The 20682-nt window shown below is 35.1% G+C and overlaps 1 protein-coding gene across 1 annotated transcript in view; it reads right to left on the bottom strand.

Annotated features, from left to right (window-relative positions):
• ATRNL1 (attractin like 1) overlaps positions 1–20682 on the bottom strand; it is a 565377-nt gene that overhangs the window by 321914 nt on the left and 222781 nt on the right. Inside the window, exon 21 of the mRNA XM_013948667.2 lies at positions 16019–16071. Within this exon, the coding sequence (XP_013804121.2) occupies positions 16019–16071 (53 nt within the window). The remainder of the gene's footprint in view (positions 1–16018; positions 16072–20682) is intronic.

The raw sequence follows: 20682 nt of genomic DNA, 5'->3' as shown, positions 1-20682 counted from the left end.
TTAGCTATCCTACATGGCAGACATTATCTCCTCTGTAGTACTCAAACAGCCTTGAACAATACAGCTTGTTTTATTCAAGAGGAGTTCTGACACCTAAACACTGTATTTGCCCTGATTCTTCAAAGATGCCACAGGACCTTTAACTTATGCCAAGCCAGGCCTACAAAATGGGAAGAGAACTTCATTAAACCCCTCAGAAAGAACACAGTTCTTAGCACTAGTAAACACAAATTATGAAGTTTTACTTCCAGAGAAACCTGAGAAGAATCATCAGATTTATTGCGGCCACAGAGAGGAAGCGCAAAGCAGAACTACGCATCTCTGCACAGATGAGTACAGGGAAGTTACCTAGAGTGAATATGATTTGAACGCAGCAGAGAGCATTGCCTAATGCAGGTGTATGATTCAACGCTGCAAATGAAAGAGCTGATACTGAGCAAGCACTCTTTGCCATCTTGCTGTGGACTGCGAAAGTACCATGAAAAGGTTTCTTTTCTCTCACAGCCTGAAAGGAAGGTTTATTTTCAGAGTGAGGATACTCCTAGTTAGCTTTGAGGAGGATTTGCCTAGACCTATTTCTTGTATTGAACACCTCAAATACCTGGAAGGCTTTTAAACATTAAAGCTAGGCTTTATGAGAATAAATTAGAAGAATCAACTTAAAAAAGAGGAAATTCAAAATGAGAATAGAAATTAAAGAGGGGCTGTAAAGAAGTCTCTGCCGCATCCACTACTGTGTCTGTCTCACGCTCTTTCCTCCCTCTTTCCGCCTGTTTCACCCTACACCGCAGGAGACTCTCCCTGCACAGGTATTCAGCAGCTCTCTGGGCTGAATTGTCTCCGGCTCCTCCAGAAGGTTCGCCCTCTCCAGACTGCAGCATGCAGAGCAAAAGCTTCCCTTTCCACTGCCAAGCCTCATCCCGAACAGAATCGTAAAACTGAATGTATGCTAATAATTGTAACTGCGCATAAACAGACTAAGAAGGTATACAGTACATCACACCATATTTCCCAATTCATAGTCCTACTCAGTCTGGAGAGCATATCCTGTCAATAAATACAAAATTTCAAGTAAAATTTAATCATAAAAGTGTAACCAATTCTGAATAGTTGAATGAATAAATAGCTAAACATTCATTTAAAGTATATTCAACATATCTTGTTAATATATATATTTACAGTCAGGAATTTACAGATGCCTGGCATTTTACTCCATGTACTTTTCTTTCTACTGTAAACCTTGATCAAGCCATCAGTAAGCATTTTTATCCTTTACATACATGAGATTTTTCAAAAGTGGTTCTGTTTGTAAAGACACACTCATAAGAACAGATTGCTTCAATTGGGGAAAAAAGGGGATCACAGATATACCGAAATTAAGAAATCTGCTGCATTTATACTGCAACTCTTGAATCAGTTTTACTTATAAGTGGAAGTAAAGAAAACACACCCTTATCTTTTTAATAGTCACTTTCTACGATTTTGCATTTGAAAAATTAAACATAAAAATGAAAACAACCTTTATCTAGACTATGAATCCCACCTTTGTTCAAAACACATTTCCTCAATCTAAATTTAATTCTCAACACGTTTTTTCATTCACAAAGTGTTAATTAGCTATAATGATTTTCTAAAGAGACTCGGCAGTCAACTATTTTGAGCACTGCATATGTTTTAACTGTGGAAAAAATTTTAATGACAGATATCAATGTTAAAGAATGTGTTTTGCACTCCTATTTTGAAAAAGTTGACTGAAAAAGAGTTTACATGAAACACCAATTCTTTAACAATTATTTGTTCTTCTACATATCTCCAATCTATTAGAAATATTATGCAGTAGAATGTTTTCTCTTCATTTTAGATTGTTTCAGTAAATTCTTAATATGCAGCATATCATTTCATTTTGTTTCTGCTCTCGGTATCCTGCGTGCTCACATTTTTTCACTTAATATATTTTAAATAAATATTCTTCAAAAAACTAATGCACAGAGTTTCCCTACACCAATGCAATAGCACGGGAAAGCAAATGTGAAACAATATCACATGAGAATAGCAATAGCCCCTTCCTATTTCGGCTGGTACAAATGACTGCAGTGTTGAGTACATTACATGGATCAGATATGCAGCCCAGACGTTCAACCGATATCTGATACAGGACAAAGATGACTCAAAGGGAAGCCAGACAGAATTTAAACAGCTACATACTAGACTGTAATCTATAAACCCCTTGAATTTTTATATGTCTACATTTTCACCAAAAAGTTCCTGAGGACCTAAAAAACTCCTATCCAAACTGAAAGAACCAGGAGTTCAGGTCTTAATTCCCCTGATACACAGTGTATTTTGAATCCAGAGACTACGTATGCTTGAGTCTAAGTCTCCCCAAGAGCCAGTCCAGTGTACCCTACACATATCCACTACAGAGTTCAGCACAAACTTCAGGAGCCATAGCACTGTGGTCATAGCCTCCTCTTTAGAGGACCCACCAGGAAAACATGTTGCATGCTTTCTTCTTTTTGATGGTAGCAAAACAAACTCCTATTTTTGCCTGTCAGGGCACGTGTCTCTGTCACCTTACTTAGGTAAGGGAGAAGCACCGGAAGGATTCAGACCAAGAAGAAAAAAAGAATTCAATTTTCACACAGTCAGAAAGAGACAAGAGGAAGTCAATTGGCGTATGCACTCAGCAGGGAAAGGGGAGTCCTACAGTCTGGTTTCTGTTCCCAGGCCTGTTACTGCATTTTGTACTAACAAATCATTGAATAAAGTAGAAAAAGAACGTTTGGACATAAGACAATAATACCATCCCAACAACATCAATGGTTAAATATTACAAGGACTTACAGTCACTGAGTCTTTTCATATATCTATTTTGAATTTTTCAAAAACCTTGACGCTTTCACAGTTAAAAGAGTCATTCAAATCAATTCCAGATGTCAGTAATGAGCACATGTGAGAACACAGCAATAATTAGTTGAAGAAAGCCATTTAATTAAATGAGAAAATAAATTTCAAAGCAATAGTTTAATTCTAGCATTGCTGTGAATTTTCAAGAAACTTTTTTCTTTCTTTAATGAAAGCACATGCCTTTTAATATGGTTAAAGGGAGTTTTGTGCACACATCCAACAAGGAACACACCTATTCTCATAGTTGAGCTTTTGTATTAAAAAAAAAAAAAATCTTTTAAATGTTTTCCAGAAACCCAGAATGTCTCCAGTAGAACAGAGCCTAAACAGAAGTCCTCAGAGATTTGAAATTCTACTTCATTATTTCTGAATGCCACCAAAATCCTCTAAGAATATATAGTTTTACTGGTTATTATTAAAAAAAAAAAACTTCTAACAGAAGTGTAGTATAAATTAGCGATGTTATATACAAAAAGGTATGCTAAAGAGGAATATTAAGGCTGTAAAATGAAGCACTACAATCAAGGTTGCCTGTGAATTATATCTGGGTGAGTGCTCACTTAATGGGCAGCTATTCAACACTGTTTTACATTCAGTATTCAGTGTTGGACCTATGCCTCATTTACTACATGCTACACAAACTCTTTCTAAAGACAGAATTAATTTCTAATGGGGCTTTCTATAGTATTCATCACTATCATTTTCTGAGTTCTTCAGAAAAGTTAATGAATTTGTTACAACATTACTGTGAGATGAAGAGGCTTTATTAGTCCCATTTTATAGAAGAGGAAATGAAACAAAGAGACCAAGGACAAAAACACCCATTAATCATGGGTAGCCAATTTGAAATTCCTAGGGTTTGATTTTTCAGAATACTTGGAATTATATAGCACTGCACATGTTCATTCTTATTTTGCAGCTCATTCCCTCATTCATTCCAATTCTTCCAACTTCTGCAACAAACAGGAAGAAAACATTCACCTCTTCATTACAGGATCACTAATTCATCTCCCCAAACAGATCCATTCTGTGCATTGCAGAGGGAAAGATCCTTGGGAAACAATATGTAGTCATGTTATTAAAAAATGTATAATTGTATAAACACATCCTAATACAGAAGCAAATCAAAAGAGATTGTGTCAGCAACCTCAGTACTTCCACTTTACTGGCAGCCACTGCCTAAATAGCATACTTCACTAAGGGGGGTCTAATTATGACCAAGAATCACACTGGAGTAAATTGCAGAGAATTGCTCTACTTCTGAGCTGGCTTCTTCCTTCTCCCAGATCTTTCCCATAGAGTATCCAGCTGATTACTTCTCTCCTAGCAGAAAGGAAAGAATGAATCCCAGTTGCCAGACAGGGAGCAAGAACAAACATACACATACAAATCTTTAGCCACTAGCCATTCTCCAATGGATCCTGTCTCATAATTTCTTATTACACATTTCTAAAACTGAACCACATGGCTAAAGCTTTTCATATACCCATAAAATTCCTCTCTGAAAAGCATGTTCAATATTTTGCCCCAAAAGTTAAAGTTAATGTGCTACCAGACCCACTAGCAATATAGCCCAGCTCCTATTTACAACCTAACTACCACCATGTTTTATATGGTGAGGATGATGTGAAGTGAGGATCACATGATCTCACATGATCTCTATCTAAAGAACAACTGAAGTGTTTTATCCACATTTGGGGGGGGGGGGATAACTAATAATCACAATTAAATTAAATTGAAAACTAAGCTAATGGACACCAAAAAATGTCAGCATGCCCGTACTGAAAGGGATTTCTTATGCTCAACTTGCACTGACGATGGGTGGTCATTAAACTTGAAGAAAGATTTCTTACACTAATAAGACTGCTACTCATATAATAGAAAATTAAAATGTTTAATGGCCAAAAGAAGGGTAGAAAGGTGAAAAGCCTCTTCGTTCACTGAATAAATAGATGGTCTTATGTATAAATATGTACATATTAGTAAGAATTTTGAGACCACAGTTAGGAAACTGTATTCAACCAGTAATATTATTTCTCATTCATTTCCACCAGTAATATTATTTCAATATTTTTATTACAGTAAAAGGCATACTGAGACTGTTATGTGCCAGAGTTGGTACATTTTCATGATAAATCTGTATGACTGAATTACAGTAACTGATCTTGGGAATAGAACCTTTTTTTTTCCTGAGGGAAGCCCCCCCACACACACACACACAAAATAGAGCTGTTCTACTTTAACTTCCTGAAACCACTTTTAAAGTTAGAGTAGGAATCTCCCTCATGATTGTAGCATCAGCCCCACAAGTCAGTCTTCCCACACTTTTCTATTTAGAGAACTCTATTCACGATGGTTCTAAAAGTTATACTCTCACCTCTTCATTGTACAGGCAGTTTGTCTCTCTCTCCTGCTCTTTACAGCTATTGTTCTGTAGTTCTTACGGGAGTTTGTTGAGTACAGTACTATTTGTATTCATCTCTATTCGCAAAAATGCAGCTTTTGAAACCAAGTTCCACTATCAAATGCTATAAATCATATTCATTTGTGACCAAAATAAAATCCTGCTTGCATTGTATGGAAGTTAGGCGTTACCACCAGACCTATTTTCAACCAGGATAATTATTTCTGAACTTTCATAGCAGTGCCTGATTCATTCCTCTGCTCACTGTATCTCATTTACCACTGTCTCATTTTCCTTGTTACATTGAAGTGTGTTGGTGTCCAACATTATTTGCCCATTGTGACAAAACAAAAAGTCATTTACTGTGAGGTCTTTACTATCAACTAGCAAAACTTGCATTTTGGCTAAACATGACAGTGGAATGAATCTCAAAATCCTTCAACAACTGCTATTTATAAACCTCTTTTTCCATGTAAAGACAGAGTATGTGAGAATGAATTTCATGCAAGCTCAAAGTTTTAAAAATCATACAGCAACAAATCAGTGCTTATTTTGTGTACTTAAAAAAAAAATGTGCTAGGCTGTAAGGACTACAAAAAGACACAGGGATAAGAGTCATAATCACCAAATTTGGTAAGCAAACTTTTTTTACAGAAATCTTTTCCCTTATGAAAGGCCTAATGCTAAGGCTGCTTTTTGGAAAGGCCTAATAATTAGTTAATTTTGATTGTAAGGAAAAGCCATACACAGAAAAATCTGTACTGTGTTAAACTTCAGTTCAGCTAAATGTTAAATGTCTAGTCTAAACTAATAGTCTAGGCTCACTCTACACCGAACAAAGAAATTTTCTGAAGACAAGCGATCGCTTTCTAAGACAGATATTAACAACAGGTAGGATGGGTTACCTTTGATTCTCTCTACTGACTATAGAAAGACTTAGAAGACTAATTAAGGCTGGACACTTAAGTTTTAAAAAGCTAAAGTTAGGTGACAATCATCTCACTTTGTCTTAGAAGTAAAAATGCAGATATGTCAATGTTATCATAGACTTACTGCCAAGATCTAAAAATTGAGTAACATTTATGATTACCTGGGTTCTGTTAAACAGTCTAAGACGATGTTCCTACCTAGAAATTTTAAACCACAAGTCACAGCCAGATCTCAATTGTTTTCATAGATTTCTCACCAAACTTTTAATTGAAAACACTACACTATTGATGAGGTTCCATGAACAGCTGCAGACCATATACACGGTTAGACAACAGCATGGCCTATTAAATAGAGTTTGGAAACTAAAGAACCGGAGCATTTTGAACAAAATATTAGTAAAAACAACAACAATAAAAATAGGTAGGTGCCTCATTTAACAGTTTTTTTTTAATCAATTTTAGAAAAATGTTCTAGATATTTCCTATTATGGAGCATTTTTAAACTCATATCATTGGCATTGTGTTAAGTCAAAAATATAGGTGTTTTTTAGTTTTTATGAAAAACAGTAAATGGCCTTTTGTTTTGTCACAATGGACAATTTTTGTCATCCTTGTAATAGTCTTCAAAGGTAAGAAAATTGGAAGAGAGAAAAGTACAAACAAAACCAAGAGGAAATATCTCATGACAATATAGAAGACATTCAAATTTATCCCTACAGGAAATTTTCTTCATAATGATCTAGATGCTTCATCTGCTTCATAACTCTAATATTCAATACTATAACTCTATTATGCAACATAATTTTGCAATATATTAGCATCAATGCTCTCTAACTTGATTCTCATTTTTTTCCTTAGTCACACAGTCTATGCACACTGAAGAGAGCTCTGATTTGCCTGTTCTGCCAGCTGAAATGGCACTTCTAAGAAACAACATTAAATTATTGTTTGAGCTCATATGTTATTACCAAGCAGGGATGTTTCTTGTCACGCAATTAGTGAAAGAAGTCAAATTTTAATGTTATTTTCAGTCCTGCTCCTGTAATGTTTACTGTATAATCCTTATAAATAACGTACTTTGATTCCTTTTAGAAATAGAGAAAAAAATGACTTTTATTTCTAAAATGAATCAATGTGCATGAAAATACTCTCAACATGGCAAAAATATAAATATTATTTTAAAAATTGTGTATACCTTTGTGCATGTATATGCTCAAATTTTCATACAAATTTAGGTCTGGGGTCATGCAAATTTTAATGCATGTTTTCACACAATAATTTCTAGTTGGGTTATTAGCAGAGTTTTTATCCCAGCTCTTCAGTAATCCAGACACAGACCTCAGCAATTAAAGAAGCAACCTCTGGTTGATCAGACACTACAAGGAGACAGAACAAGCATTTTATAAATTGGCTACAAACATACTTAAATATATAGGTGCCCATTTAATATCTCAACATTTTCAAAATTTTTTCCTTCCTATTTAGTTGAACTTTGCTTAAGAAACATTAAATCTATAGTTCAAATGTCACAACCCACGTTGCTTGACTCACCCTGATTTGTATAAAATACACAATACAAATTCAAGTTGAGATGTTTCAACTTTTTTGATATTCTTTGCTGTTCCTCAGAAAATTTTAACATGTTAGTTCTGAGGACTAAAATAGAAAATTTCTCTTATAGAAAATGAACCCAGAGCACTTTCAGCAAGACTGCACTTCATACTGAACAGGAATGATGTATTTTGTATGCTCCAGTGTGCAGTCTCATGTATTTTAAAGTAATTAATTGCAACAGATGTTTGTAATGTAAAAAATATGGTATGCTTAAGCACCATACTTGCACAATGGACAATAGAATGTTTTTACATTACAGCTTTGAAAATAAGATGCAACACAAGCACCTGTTAATTTAAAAACCCATCAAGTGCACTTAAAGTAAAATCTGCTGACTTAATAACATTCTCACTGCTTTTTACTCATGCTGAGAATTAAGTGCCAAATCAGCAAAAAACATTGACAAATATTAAATTTCAAATATTTACAAATGCGATTACATAGATGTAATATTGCCTAATTTAGCCTACACAGTCTTTAAAACAGAGAAGAGCAAATATCTCAACTCTTATTAGGGAAGAAAGTACAGACTGACAAACAGGAGAAGAAATAGAACCAGGGTTTTTGCCCTACTTCCAATGTTTAGGTTGTAGGGCTGGCAGCTAAGCATATAAAAGAATAATCTGTGTGGTTAAGTTAAGCAAATGGAAATAACAGAGGGAGGAAAAATGGGGCCCTGAAGGCTGGCTTTCTCTGCCTCAAAGGAATCACCTACTCTTCACACAAGATTTATTCTTTGGGCCGGAGACAGAATGTCGACCACAGGGGCAGAGCTCACTGACTTCTTTCGGAAAGTGACTTGGAACACTTAATTTCCACCTCAAACAGATACCGAACATTAAAAGTAATATTCTATTTTCCTAGCATTACTTTTCTTCTCCAAAACAGGAACTGGATATGGCTGTGTTATCATTAATTCATGACTCTCTTGGCCATGGAAAAAATGTACTGCTAACTAAAATGCATGAACTGAATAAACTTCTTCCTCATTTGCTTTGTCAGATGATTAGCTTAATACAGAACCTATTTCAACTTTTTGAGGCATGTCAGACACAAACTTTTTGACACTCCTTTCCTACTAATTGATTTATCATGTAAAGAAACCCAGGAAGCTGTAGCAAATACTATTTGACAGCCTACTTGTTCTCCTTATTTGAAAACCAATGATCATGCATATCATCTGTACTTGATCTTCACAGGACATATATTGTGGTAGGCAATCCCTTATAATGAACATGAGGATAATGACATATTTGCATGATGCAGTTCTACATTGTCTTCCCTAGATGAATTTCATTTTTCTCTTTCCACCATTTAGTCTCTTGTTCATTTTAATAAACACCCCCCTTCATCTTTTCTTCCATTAGCCATTCCTAATGTCATGAAAAGTTCTAACATTTTATACTCTGTCTAGCCATATTTTCATAAACCTGTACAGGAGCAGTACCATTTCTGCTCTACAAGAGTAGGGTAGAATTCTACAATTATGATTTCATTGATGAGAAAATTGTGAGGTTTTTGCGCTATCGTGAATTTTCTGGCCACATTCTGCATAGCTTGTCATTCTTCCAAAATTATTCTGACAGCTATGGCATTTTGTTAAGGGGATAACAGACCAAAGCATTTTTATTTACTCATAACATTTCAAGAGAAATCAAATACATAGGTTTTAATTCTCTACCAGTGTATCTTCATATTCCTTGACACACATATTTTTCAACTTTCCCTTAACGTCTTGCGTGCTATTGCATCTACTTTGCTAATGTGCATTGTTGCACTGTTGACCTCCGTTTGCTCTTCCATTTTATGTCAATAATACCCTTTATGTCAAGTGCCTAGTCAACTACAATTTGCTGTCAGTAAGTTCTATTGCTGGAACATATTTTAAAACAAACAAAAAGTGATAATAAATTAATAACAATGACTCAGGCTATTTTACAATATACTGAAATAGAGCTGAGTTAGCCAGGCAGAGAGAAGAAAAGTTGAACTTGACAATGTCCATATTTTAACCTAATATAAGATTTCTTAAAGCTTACATAACCCAAGGTTTTGCTGTTATCCTGAAACAGAAATGACCCTCAATTCATTTGAATGATCATACAGAGCCCTTCACTGAAATACCCTGCAAGGGTTTCACAACAGTAAGTCTACAGTAGAAATTCTGAAGTAGAAATTAGTGTTGTGGAAGGACTGCTCTTCCGATTTTTACAAATATGTGTGCTAAGATTAAGTAATTCAGGACTCAAAAGATCTGAATAGTGTATCTCACATTAACTAGACAGTTGCATTAGTTGTTCAGCCTGTAGTAATGGAAGAGACTAAACTATCTTTAACTGTTTCATATTTGCCAGTGGTGAAGAATACCCCAGCTGACATGCAGTAACGTGTTTATTTGTCTAAGAAATTATAGTCAAAGAAACAGAGATTCTCCTACAAACCATAAATCCTGTACCTATGAAGTCAGGAATCTTCTACTTCGATTAGTTCAAGATTTCACTACAGATCTTTCCTTGAAGTCCTACTGATGGAAGATTCTCTTTTCCCTGGAAAGTCTGCACTTGAAGCAATGCTGTAAACCCATCACAAAGGCAAAAGAACTGCTATTCTCTTCACTGTAAGAAGATAAAGTAAAGGGACAATGATGAATCCTTTCCTATTCTATTTGCTTCTTATGACTCTAGTCCTGGGGTACTCTAAGGCCTTCCAGGTGTTTGAGGACTGACAAGTTGCATCTTTGAGGACATGTTAGCGAAACAAACACATACACACCACATTGCAAGCATTTATCAAAGCACTCATCCCTATGACTCCCAGCTAAGAAATACAGAGATAAAATAAAATATTGCATATATGCAGATGTCTGGATCAGCTTCTTTCTCATTTCACAAACTGCTTCGCACATGGTCTAGAGTCCCCTACAATGAAAAGTGTTTCTTCTGAATGAGTTCTCCAAACCATGGAGTCTCCCTCATTCATGTCTCATACCACTCCTGTCTCAAATATATATTTTTATAATTTATAGTTTTATAATTATGGGATCCATGGAACAGCCTATCAGGGGACGAAGGCTACTATTTCAGACTTTTCTTTACTTGTATACTTTATAATGTTAATAATAATTTATTATTCTTTTATGCTGAGGACTTAGAAAGCTAGCTGTCCAGAGTCTTTTGTCTAAAGGTGGCAGCATATCTAAACGAATTATCACTAAAATGAAATGACCTTGCCTGATATCTGTTGCACTGACAGCACCTGTAAGAGAATGCCAGTCAGTAAATTCCCTGATACATGACAAAAGCCATCACAGAGAGAAATAAACCTCATTTTAAAAATAAAGTGTGCTTTCTATAATAGACTGAGAAAATTCACAATAATAAAAATAAATAAATACATATATAGACAGATTCTCCAAATCACAGTAAAGTCTGAAAATGATCAGCAGCAATAGTGTTTCCTTAGCCCATCCAGAAATGCTTCAAGTCAATCTAGCATATGGCAAAAGCATACACAGAGCCTCAGGTGAGATCGTAATACTTTACTAAGTGCTTAAGATTCTGGGTGTGGTTATTTTTTTTTTTATTCCCTGGAAGGCTACAATTGGTTTGTGTCGTTTTTAGCTCAGGGCAAAGACTGTGTTTGTCTGTTGCTCTTTATATGTTCCAAGTTCATGGGTTTGCTGAGGCCAATCTTTCCTCAAACCATCCTAGAATTGTCTGATTCAAACTATAATTTGTTCTACTAGACTCTTTAAATACTAAGGAGGTTTCTTTTTAAATAGCATTTATTCATACAATTCCAGATATTCAAGAAGACGAGAGTCATTATCTTTACTGTATTTAATAATAATAAAAATTGCCTCAGCGTTAGATACAACTGGTGGAACTCATTATTTTAAGTCAAGCACAACAGTTTTACAATTACAGTATGTTTTTAGTTTAAACTAATGCTGTCCCAAAGGAAACAGGAATTCTACTGATCAGTAGCAAGGAATCTAACTGCTGGTACACATTTCACAATTCAGCTAAAACACACACCTTTTCAACTGCTAAAATTTATTGTTTCTGCCCTTTAAGTTTCAACATAATTTTTAAATATCTGAAAAATCTCTGTTAACAATTTTAATAAAAGTGCTACTTGTTATTTATCTTCTCAAATACTCTCCTTGGAATGTTCTTGAGTTTAATCTTTTTCTAAGTATAACAAGTCTGCCATCTAGTGCTTTATGGCCATCGTTAGTACACTTTTTATTTGACTTTTTTTTTCCTTTTAAATCAAAAGATGACATGCACTAAGTCCACATATGCACATACGTGCATGTGTGCATACACCCAGGGTGCTTAAAAATTACATTGTCTCCTGTTGCTGACAGTTTGCATTACATGTTTCAACTGGTATTAACACATATATGTGTTTCTTTACTAGCATACAAGCATCTTATAATATACCTGTTCTCATCTGCTGCAAGATCTGATTGATACACACAGAAAAGGTAAAACCAGTGATTTCTTAAAACAAAAAAAAAGGCAAAAAAAGGATATCTTCTTTTCTGAGCGTAGCAGTATAGAATGGGAAGTAAATGTGTCTCTGTCGCAGTGCAGTTCTATATACAGTCTCTCATTTGGTGAGGTGTGCCATCACAGTGTGGTACCCCAATACGAAACAGAAGCACACCTTGGAGAAAACTGTAAGCTGAATACTGCTGAGCTTATCTGCTTGGGTTTCAGGGGTGACAGCTCTTTGGAAGGAGTGGCACCACATATGGAAGACAAATGAGGACGCAGTATCAGAGATGGGCAAGAAAAGAACAAGGAATCAGCAGTAAGAGGCTCAGGAGGAGAGGGGTTGGGAAAGTCAGCAAAGGATGCAGAATGATGAGGAAAAGGAAGCATAAATAGGTTCCATTCACTAAAAAATCTGTAGGTAACAGGGCTGAAGCTGCCCAAGACCTTCTAATCCATCCTTTACATAATAATTTGTCATGAACAGCAAATTTAAACTCTGTTTTTCTAGAACACTGGTTTAACTATTTATCTATTTATAACTTAAAATATTGTGTCTGAATACAACCCAAGTCAGAATCATGAAAGTGGTATTCATTCCAGTGATTCGTCCCAATCAGTCCAAAACCATCTTGTTTTGCTGCCTGCTTCTTTGCACCCAGAAGCACTGATTCTGAAAGCAATGTATTTCTAATGCTGACGTCCGAAGAACTAATCCAGCAATCTGAATGCGTACTCTGCTATCTAGGTGTCACTGCTATACATTACATTGGCTGAGACACCAAAGAACAACAATAACAACAACACATACAAATGCATCATGACAAAATGTTATATTTATGCTTTTTGTACATGTGTAAGTCAACTGTACAACCATCTCTGGCCTCCACTCAAAATTCATTTATATGGATTGAATCAGCCTGCGATCTTTCACTGAAAGATTGGCTTATAACAGAAAAGCCTAGGGGTACATAGCTTTCCTACTAGAAATACAGAGCCACAATCCAGCAGCAGGCTTTTACCTGACCTACAAGAATATTTACAAAGCCCCCCAACACACACACACACAAAAATGTGGTTTTTAAATTCATGCAACTCTTTCCTTTGTAATTATGTTCTCCTCCTTATTATTTACAAGAAATCTTTGTAAGGTTTTCTTTGGTATTCCTGAACATACATCAAACATTTCTGGCTCAGGAAATCCTTCTTCTCATGAAGTTCCTGAGCTGCAAATTGTTGGATGTAAACAGAGCATTCGGGGGAAATATCACGGCATGCTTGTCCAGTTACTGTACTCTTCCCCAGGCTTTCATTTTCAGCCACTACTGACAACAACATAGAAGAATAGACAGACCATCATACAGTTGCTAATATGTTCTTATATATTCAGTATTTTCCTAATTTTTAGATCTGTGTGTGAGGTTTGTTCTCATTCTCATACTCTCATTCTGTTACCTCTAGGATTTGACGACATCGCTATCTGTGTTTATCCTTTTGTCATAGTATCTGTATTTAGATTAATTACTATCTCCCACAGTAGTGAAATGAACATAAGAAAACACTGTCCACATGCATGTCTCTTGCATGTCTTAAGTTTTCTTATAAAATTATAGCTCATGATAAAGTTATATTTTAAACTTACATTTAAACTTACTTATTTTATACTGTTGATCAGTAAATTCAGTTCCATGTGTTATGTATTTCTATAGTAAATTTTTCTTATTTCAAAACAGAAATTCCAGTATTTAGAGGATTGGATATTTGTATATATTCATTTTAGAAATTATATAGATTCAAAGCTAGATAATGAGTACATGAGAATATTTTCATAGATATTTTATTTCATGAGACATTTTAAAGAAAAGACTAGATAGAACATTTTGAATATGTCCATTAATATCTGTTTTCTCCTTTAAAAATAAATGTTATTAAATCTAAGAGATGGAAAAGAAATGGCAGAAATGAGATTTGTAGACCTCAGGCACCTCCAAGAAATACCTTATTTTTTGCTATCATGTTGCAGGTTGGGTGTATAAATCATGTTGGAGTCAAACTGCACTATATTCAAGATAGCCTTTAACCTTTAACTCAATACTGTTATTTGTCTTCTTTCAGATTTCAAAATTTTTTAAAGATCTTGTTTTGGAATGATAAATCTTCTTTTAATAATTTCAGTCATAAAAAGCTTTGTATATGAAAAAATTTTCAGAGTTATCTTATCTGGAGGTAATCAGGAGCCTGCACTAATTTCAAATAAGGGAATGCTTTATTTCTTACATTTAATGGCCAATGCATCATAATGGGAAATTATTCCTGTTAATTTGTGGATAACTGACTGACCTAAGATTTCAATGACAATTGGTTATTGGCAGTGTAGATTACCTGTTAAATAATGTATTAAAAATGTTTGTCATAGAGATGCTCAAATTTCTTACCTATGTAAGTATAAAATAGAACACAGGAAAAAGGAGTATTTTCAGTTAGGTCTATTTTAAGAAAACAGTCAACTATATCAACAATATCTTGGAAATACAATATTTTAAAATGAACTTCTACCTTGAAGTATTACACTTGAACTTGTCTGTGGAAAAAATGCATTTTTTTTAATAACTGGCAAAAGGAATAAATGTTTCAGACCTACTGATATATCATTATCAGTAACACAGACTATGCCTATTTTACTTTGTAAAACATACCTTGCAGATGCAAACCATTTAAGTTAAAAATGCAATATTTTAAAGAAAATTGTATTGTATTGTAAAGAAAAAAATTTATTAGGTAAATGATGCCATCAAGAGACTATAAAACAAAACTTTTGTATACACTCTAAATGAAATGGTAAAATATAAGGCCAAAATTTATTAAGAGATACATCTTTATATAATTTAAGGTCAAGCTAGGGGATGGCATTAGGAAATAATAGACAACTGGATCCAATTGTCTGACATTGAGAAGGTATGTGCAAAATTTATAAGAGGAAAGACAGTGTCCTCCAACATCACACACATTTTTTAATGATGATTAAAATTACTATTTAACATCGATATTAGGACAGCAAATAAAGAGCTCACTAAGGGATTTCTGCACATTGGTAATAAGCATTCCTTCCCATCCCTTCATGTCTTTCACTATGACCAATGTAACGCTGTAAAATTAGTTTGCCTAAGGCATCTTTTACATCAGCAAGAACATGGGGACAACATATGTCCTTTATCATTTTATAACACACTGGAGTTCAGTTGTGGACCATGTCCCTGGGACACATACTGACCGGCTAAATCATCCAGAATGTCACTAGGAAATATTGTCATTTAGCCTATTTCTATTTCTCTATTATAAATTCTGTCTTTTAAACAACGACACAATTACATATTCCCTTTGTTCACATACGTTGAGATACAGAGAACAATGCAATGGTTTGATCGTTCACTCTAGCATATGCATAAGGAATTAACTTTCAGTAAGTTTTAGTGCTTTCTTGTGGACAAAGTGACACCAAGAGAAGCCCAGGGGGGCACTTTATTTTTCAATTTAATTTTTCAAAGTTGCCCCAACTTCAGAAATTCGTCAGAATATTTAGTTTGTTTTACAGTGGAAATGAAATTATAACATGATGTGTAAATAGCATTTAAACAGTGAACATGAAAAACATAAGTACTCACAGTAACATGTTCCCCTAAGTGGATTTCCAAGATACCTATTTTCAGAGTCACAGCTGCAGGGGAAAAAAAGAAGAAAACTATCTCAACACATTATAATTTTAATACAAATGCAGCTAGAATATTTATTCCAAATAGCTTGAGTTTTATTACTAGCAGCATAAATACAGGAAATTAAAAGGTATTTGATATAGTTCTTCACTAGGATGTACTACTTTCTGTTTATAAAAGAAACCCAGAGTGATGAGACTGTGGAATAAGGCACTTCAGCCATGTGCTTGAAGTGAGTGCCTGTAGTAGGGACTTACCTCCGGAGATATGTCTACACTACTAAATAAAAGGCATCCAGGCAGTGAGGTCAAGCACTAGAGCTCTGATTAGCCATGCTGCCTCAGTGATAGGTTACTTCCTGGCTGGTTTTGATCACTCCTTGGCTCTCTCCAAGATGACAGCAGAGCAAGGATCAGGGAGATTATTCACTGCAGGAACTGTTCCCAAATATGTCTCCCTCTAACATACACAGTCCTGAAACACTACCAGAGCAGGCTTTGCATCCTCAAACACCTTCCACATGTCCTCATGCCACTCGTTCAGGCATGGAACATCTGCCCTCAGTTTCATGCCACACAAACACCACTCTGGTGGGCTGCAATATGTCATTCATATTGTTTCCAACTCTTTAAATGCAAAACAAAAACAAAATAAAACAAACAAAACAAAAAAACCCATCACACACCAAAACAAACAAGCAAAAAGACCAACCACAGCCCCACGCATTAAATGATAATTATGTCTTCAGGGCACCACAGAGGCCCTAGAGGTGATCCACAGCCAATTGCTGTGCACTCTGCTCTGAAGGGGCCTCATCCTAATCTATATAGCTGCAAGCCAGGCCATGACAACTGTCTCTAGGGTCAGAAATTAGCCATACGTGTAGCAGTACGAGCATAGCAGTGTCTCAGCTACTTCACCTCTCTGAACTTCAGAAGCAGTTGCTTCTCTCCATTGACCAGGCACAGGGCACTAGGTGACCTTAGACCGAATATATAATGTCCTGTATCCTGCATCCAGTCTGCTGTAGCTGACATGTTGAGAAGTTGATAAATATAACTTATTTATAAAATATATAGTTGCTTTCAGAAATGTGGAATAAGCTACAGAATTTCATAATCATCAAACAAATTAAGTTATATAACATTTGTCTAAAAACCTCATATACCTTAATAGAAAATGATTATCCTGCTTTTGGTTTTCTGGGCTATTCCAGAAGTCGCCAACAAAATTATAAGTTTCTATTAAATACACAGAACAGTTCATAAAACAAAGAGAAAGCTTATCATTGGCTATGAATTTTTTCAGTTAATAATAGCTTGTACCACCTTTTCATTACTTTGTGCTCTTTAAGAAACATGAATTGCAAGGAGATCTTTTATTATTTATTTTATTTATTAGTGATATGGAAAAACTTCATAGTTTCAATGTCAAATCACCTAATAAGTGGCAGACTGTAGAACACCGCGTTTACACTGGATCAACATCTGTCAAAAAAAAGTTAATTTATTCAATTTTGTTTTTCTGTTGTTCTCTTCAATAGTTTCCAGCCTAATGTTAGGTTGCTACCATGATCATTTTATTAAAAATAGGCAGAGAAACTCCTTAGGTATTTGTTACAATATCATAAAGGAAATAATGAACAGTGGCACTAAAAAAACTTGCGGATGATTCTTCCTATGAATTAGAGTTTCTTTTAAGGGACTTGTTTGCTCTGCTCTATATTTTTATACATTTTTTTTTAATTACTAAACTAAACCAGTTTCATATTGTTTTTAGTATCGCTTGGGAGTTCAAAATAAAGGTTCTGGCTAAAGGAATAAATAATTAATTTGCAAAATCTTCTATGTTTATGAGCAATTTAGTGGTAATTTCTGGCTTTCTTTCAAATACCATAAATGTATCCAAGAGTACATGTATACATTAAGATTCACAGAACTTTAACTAATGAAAGGTCTGTTTATTAAGAATATGTGCACTTAAAAATCACTCTTTGCTGAAGCTTCATAATGTGTATGACCTTACGTACTATATCAACCACAAAACAGCTTCAGAAACGGCAAGTAGAAGAATATATCTAAGTCAAATCTTATTGTGTTTACTAGCATTAAGCAAGCTCCGTCCAGCTTCACACCTAAATAAATTGTCAGAACAAAACAGCAACCTAGAACTACAGTCTTCTAGATGTGAGATTTGATCAGGTGGAAATTTTCTTATACAGATCATCTGAACTTGGATCATGAAGGCAAGACTGTCTGCAGTTCTGCTGTCACACTACTTGGCATACCCTTCCTTTAAACAGAAAATGAAACAAAAAAGGAATCGGGGAAAGAGTAACCTAAGTATGGCTGGTCTTTCCTCTAGCTGTGTTTGTTTCTAATGCCAAAGGGAAGGGAAGACAAAAAAAAATGTAAATCACACCACCCTCAAAGATAGTCTTTTATTCAACTGATTGCCTGCTGAGGCAGTTCTATCTTGTTTCGGCCTAGGTATTCTCATCACCAATATGAATAGAGATTTATGACCTGTACTTCATATTTTGTTCCTCAGACTCTGAAATTTGTGTTAGATGTAAACTAACATAGACCATTTCTACAGAATTGGGAAGAACTGCTCCTCTTCTGATTTGCAGCTGGTCATAGTCAGACCTCTGACTGATTTTGCCTGGGTTCTCAGCATTGCAGCTAAAACCAGGGTCCTGATAAATAAAGGTTTATCAACCTGACAGGCAGTTCCAGGGCCATGAATGGTAGCTTGCCCCAGATTTTAGATGAGTAAGAGTATCCTATAGGGTTTTTTTTGCAGTTCAATTGTGTTTCTTCATACTCCACTCTTGTAACAGGACTATTGCTCATCTGTTCAAGTCTTCTACTCTGTTTTAGCCTTTATTCTTCATTTTGCCTCCTGACTAGTCAGTGGTCTTGCTCTTGTTCGTCTTCCATGCTTGATTCCTGCTTCTGATCAGTAATAGCTTTTTACTTTGCTGTTTTTGTCTTTCAAGCATGTCTAGTTTAAGGAATGGGTTTAAGTGAATCTAGCAAGCTCTAGCTAACTCTTACATCTAGCATACATCTTTTAATTTTAGGGACAACACTTCCTTGTAAAGTGATGTGCAGGCAAATTCTCAAGATGCTTGAAACCTGGGACATGAGTGAATATCAGAGGAGTTGGGCTGTGTTTCTCCCTGGCCACCAGAGACAATTTGAGGGAAGGGACTGCCAAAAAAGAGACTTTCTGTGGCAGGCAGAAAGCAGTGCTTTTTGGCAGGAAGGAAGGACAGATAGACAGTTCATGACTCTAGATACTGCCAGGTCATCATAGTAGCTTATTCTTGGTGAAAAGTTTAATCTTTGTATATTTCAGTATATTTTATTCAGGCAAAGAATGTGTCTCAATCTGGTTCACCTGTCCTTGTAGGTACTGGGTTAGATTTCAGTTGTTAAACATTATCTTTAGGATAAGCATTTTCTCCTAACTCTTTCAAAATGTGAGAGAAGAAATGTACATATTCCTTTCCACCACTTTGAAAGAACAAAGTTTCTGATAGGAGGTAAGTCTGCTTTTCCAGGTTCACCCATTACATATATAAATATTTGTGTCTGCCACTGCCAAACATGTGGTTGGTCATGGAGAAAGAAAAGTGCCAGAGAAATAGAGTTAGGCCAAGGACATGAGATTTTCTGGATGAGAGTGAGTGGTAACAAATCACTGGCATGTGAAATCAGTTTGGTCTCTAATTCATGAAGTTTAACTAAGTTATTCTTTACCCAGGTGGTTCCATATGATAGATATAGTTCACTTAATTCCTGGATTGCAGAAGAGATGAAGTGATGATCTGGAGCTTATTAGAAAATCATGCTTTATCTCTTAATCAATTTCTCTTAATTATGAAATCAGGTGATACTAAGTTTATCCATATTTTTTTCTCCTGTAGCACAACATACTGTTTGAAATATTATTACTTCAAAGAGTATTTAAAAACCTTGTAATATTATTTGTTCTTCATCTTTCTGGGAAGACAGAATTGAATAGAATGAGAAAAATCTGGAAATAGAAAGTCTGCTTATGAAGCTAGGATGTTTTGTTTTTTCTGTTGGTGAGATCAGCCTAAATAAGAAAAAGTATTGCTGACCTAGGCCCTTCTTTTCTTTTTGTGAATTAAAGGAAGAGGAGACAAATTAATCTACTGAAAAAACACTGTCTCAAGGCATCATTATATGCACTTACAAGAAGAAACAAATAAATCATTTCCACACATTATTAAAAAGTCCTAACTGGAAACATAAATCCTAGAACCTTTTACCCTTTTAGGTTATCATTATCTTAAGAGGTAGGCAGATCATTCTTCATATCTACAGCAGAAAGGTAGCTCGTGACTGGAAGGAGCTTGGCACTCAGAGAAGTATAAGTGTCCAAATTGTGCATTAGAAAAAACTATGTTTAATTACAGCTCAAGAAATTGAGAGAACTATTCATTATTAATGGAAAACATTGGGACAATACACTGCAATGACAATACAGTCAAGAAGCAGGCTCTTAGCTATAAGAGGGATATATTTTTATGTGTCGATTGTTAGTCCATGTATTTCATTACAGCAAAATAAAGGTTATAGTAG

The sequence above is a fragment of the Apteryx mantelli genome, chromosome 7 (assembly GCF_036417845.1).
Source record: "Apteryx mantelli isolate bAptMan1 chromosome 7, bAptMan1.hap1, whole genome shotgun sequence".
In the NCBI taxonomy this organism is placed as follows: domain Eukaryota; kingdom Metazoa; phylum Chordata; class Aves; order Apterygiformes; family Apterygidae; genus Apteryx; species Apteryx mantelli.
This window is presented reverse-complemented; position numbering and strand designations above follow the sequence as displayed.